At 42.4% G+C, this 3,367-nt stretch overlaps 1 protein-coding gene across 1 annotated transcript in view; it reads left to right on the top strand.

The window, feature by feature from the left end:
• LOC108784857 (transient receptor potential cation channel subfamily V member 6-like) overlaps nucleotides 1–3,367 on the top strand; it is a 27,626-nt gene that overhangs the window by 13,553 nt on the left and 10,706 nt on the right. The window contains exons 5-6 of the mRNA XM_018553798.1: nucleotides 963–1,061; nucleotides 2,569–2,741. Of these exons, the coding sequence (XP_018409300.1) occupies nucleotides 963–1,061; nucleotides 2,569–2,741 (272 nt within the window). The remainder of the gene's footprint in view (nucleotides 1–962; nucleotides 1,062–2,568; nucleotides 2,742–3,367) is intronic.

Raw genomic sequence — 3,367 nt, 5'->3', positions numbered from 1 at the left:
TAGATGTGAAGGCGACTTGTGATGTGAAGAGGGCTCTTGATGTAAAGGAGGACTCTGATGTAAAAGGCAGGATTCTGATATGAAGGGGGCCCCTGATTTGAAGGGGGGGGGGGGAAAACATTGTTTTTGTGGATTTCTTTCCCCCCCCCACCCTTAAAATCCATCCCAGACCTCTATCTTGGATAAGAGTCTGACATGGATTTTGTAGGGGTCACATGTCGTCTTTTTAACAGTTTTAGACTTGGGTGCCTTGAGATTTTGCATACTTTTAGAAGGTGCTGATCTCGAGCAACAGTCTGGTTCTTCAAAAAGCTCCAGTTTCTAACCATAAAAAGCTACCCTTGCTCTTCAGTCCGGTGATTTTACTTGGGTTGAGATGGTCATCAGTGCGCTGGAGGCAAGGCAAAGCATTTCCTTGTCTCTTGCCCCCAGTGATCAGATGGCAACATTGTGTTTGAAATACACGTTGTATAATTCACATACAGAGATGTTTATACATTTTAGATCACAATGTATATATACTTTTACTGGACTTGATACAAACTTGTGCCGCATCCTTTTATATACTCTCCAGGAACCCTAGGGATACCCCAGCTGATAAAGCTCTGTCTATAATAACTTAATTCCTCCCCCATCAGTTGATCCAGCGCCCCACCAATACAGTTTTGAAGCAAAACTGCTATTAGGAATGGTTTACTTTGTGGGGGGGGGTGGAGGGGGCAGCAATATTGGGATTCAAATTACTTACAAGCTAAAATGCGGAAATTGCCTTCAAGAATAACTGCGCCACCTGCTGTTGAAAAGTAGAACTGCATACATTATATGGTTCAATGATTCCACCTGTCCCTAAATGTTTGTTGGTAGTTTCTGTATTCTGTAGTATAAGCTCAAATGTTAAGTCTTCTTCTTTTCTCTTTTAAGAGGATTTCAAATCTTCTAAACCGACCATATTCTCTCCATAGGTGAACACGTGCTGTCGTTTGCTGCTTGCGTTGGCAGTGAGGCTGTCGTACGTTTGTTGATAGAGAATGGAGCCAATATTCGAGCTCAGGACTCGTATGGTAAGCAGCAGTACTGTAATGTTGTCACCTTAACATGAATTCCTGTTTTGATTGACCTCCCATTGAATGTGAAGTTTTGATTGGATTAGGGTGTAGGACTGAGGAGTAAGTCCAGACAATGTTTTATGCTGTCAAGGAGACACTACAACTGTGTCTTAATGTCCATACATTTCTTATAAAACACATATAGCCAGGTTATGTATTGCTTCTATGGTGTCTTTTGAACATGATTGTGTGCCCTACAACTTCCCTCAAGCAGTATGACTCGCTGTAGACTGTGGTCTTAGAACAGGAGTGTGAATTTAGACTCCAAGGAGCCGAGCTGGGAATCGTAAAACAATCTTCAAAGTCACAGACATTGGGTTAGTCAAACTTGGGTTGCACTGCAGATATCAGTCTGGCCTAGTGTCCTTGGTTCTGTCTTGTTCCCAATTAAAAGTATAATTGCTGGCTGGGGTGAAATAACTGAATGTGTTCCACCTCTTCCACTGCCTGACTCTCCCTATTGTCACAGAGCCAACACATGGCAAAAAAAGGCCAACAGATAGGGTAGGCTAAGCTCTGATTTGAATAGGATTTCAGCTGTCTATATCCTTGCATCCAATTGTTTGCATGGTCGCTTTTTCTACTTACTACACATATGCTCCAGACTTGGGACAGGCCTATTTAAAGGCCAACCAACAAAGCAAAGCTCCAACCAAAGTGCCTTTTCTTTTGTTTAATGTTTTCAGGAAAGTGCAATGTTGTATTGCTGTCTGCACCCCAGTGCCACCACTTCTATACCAGTGTCACAGGCATGCAAAATTAAAACAAGCTGGCCAGGGTTTTAAACCTCACCCATGCTATAGAAAACTGGAAGAAATGTTGGATGCTCACAAGCCTATTCCACTGGGTCACTCTCTTTGAAAGCTGGCCAGGGGATTATCCTTTGCATCAACCACCAGTAAATCCAAAGGAGAAAAAGCTTGTGGCACTCATTAAAATTCAACGCTAGTGTAACTTTTTTATTCTGGACAAGCAGACACAAAGTGCCCACCTGAGCCTCCTAGATGAAGAGCTTCACAGAATTAAAAGGCAACTATTTTAATAGGTGGAACCACCTGCTCTGACAATGTGCACTCATCTGTACAGTATATGTAAAGTTCAAGCTGTGCCACCACCCCACTTTCTTTGACTCTGCTAGAAGGTCCCCCAAGCAGGAAGCATTTAAAGAGTGGCCTGAGCCTAGGTGCTGCTTGGTATACCTCTGTATTCAACACCAATCGAAACCCAGCTTTATAGATGCCCCCTATGACAATTAGCTGACCCTAAAACTTCCACTGAAATGGAGGAACCATGAAGGGCAACCACTGTGCTGCCTTTTTATTCGGGAAGCAAACTTATGTATTGGTCATACATGGCCGACTACCTTGACCTATGTGATTTGTAAACTACATGCGAATGTTAACACGCAAATGTTGAAAAGACTGAGGATACTTTTTCATGGTGACCATTATCCATTTCCTAGGAAATACAGTTCTCCACATCCTCACCCTGCAGCCCAACCAGGTCATTTCCTGCATGATTTATGACCTCATTCTGTCCTATGATGATAAACGAAACAACGTTGACCTGCAGATGATTCCAAATTTTATGGGCCTCACACCCTTCAAACTGTCAGCATCGGAGGGAAACGTTGAGGTGAGTCAACTTTTGGGGTCTCGTTGACTACCATAAATTTGGAGAGCTGACCGTCTTGATTTCCAAACAGCAAAGTGATGATCTGCTCCATTCTCACAGCATTTCAAGCTGGTGATTATAAAACTTGGTGAAGGGTAAAATATAGCTTCAGACAAGATGTATCTAAACCCTAAAACAAAAAGAGCAGCTTACCAGCCCTTAGATGTGGTGGCTACATTGGTTTTCTTTTGAAGTTTTTTTTTTTCTTGTTTTTTTTACCTGATGATGATTTTGTCAGTAACTCACTTCCTGTTCTAGGGTGACAGCTCTCACTCATTGCACTGTATCCATGGAGGAACAGCATTGTAACCCTGGGACAGGACTACAGAACACCTCATCTCCATTACTTAGGTTTGAGATTCCAGTTCATTGCATAGGAAGTTACAAGGGCATTGGGTTTCTGGAAGGATCAACAGGTATTTTTCTGTACTTGCAGAAAATGTATTTAGCCTAAAGAAAGATAACTAATGCGGCCACTTCATCTAAGGACTTGTAAGAGGCAATATATTAAATTTGTGCTCTAGGGTATACATTAAAGTCCATACCTGTGGTGAGTTCCTGGGTCTGGGCCCATCTCAATGGGTTCC

The sequence above is a fragment of the Nanorana parkeri genome, unplaced genomic scaffold (genome assembly GCF_000935625.1).
Source record: "Nanorana parkeri isolate BGI_ZX_2015 unplaced genomic scaffold, ASM93562v1 scaffold130, whole genome shotgun sequence".
Taxonomy (NCBI): domain Eukaryota; kingdom Metazoa; phylum Chordata; class Amphibia; order Anura; family Dicroglossidae; genus Nanorana; species Nanorana parkeri.
The sequence above is the reverse complement of the archived record's forward strand: the minus strand, read 5'-3'. Positions and strand labels throughout refer to the sequence as shown.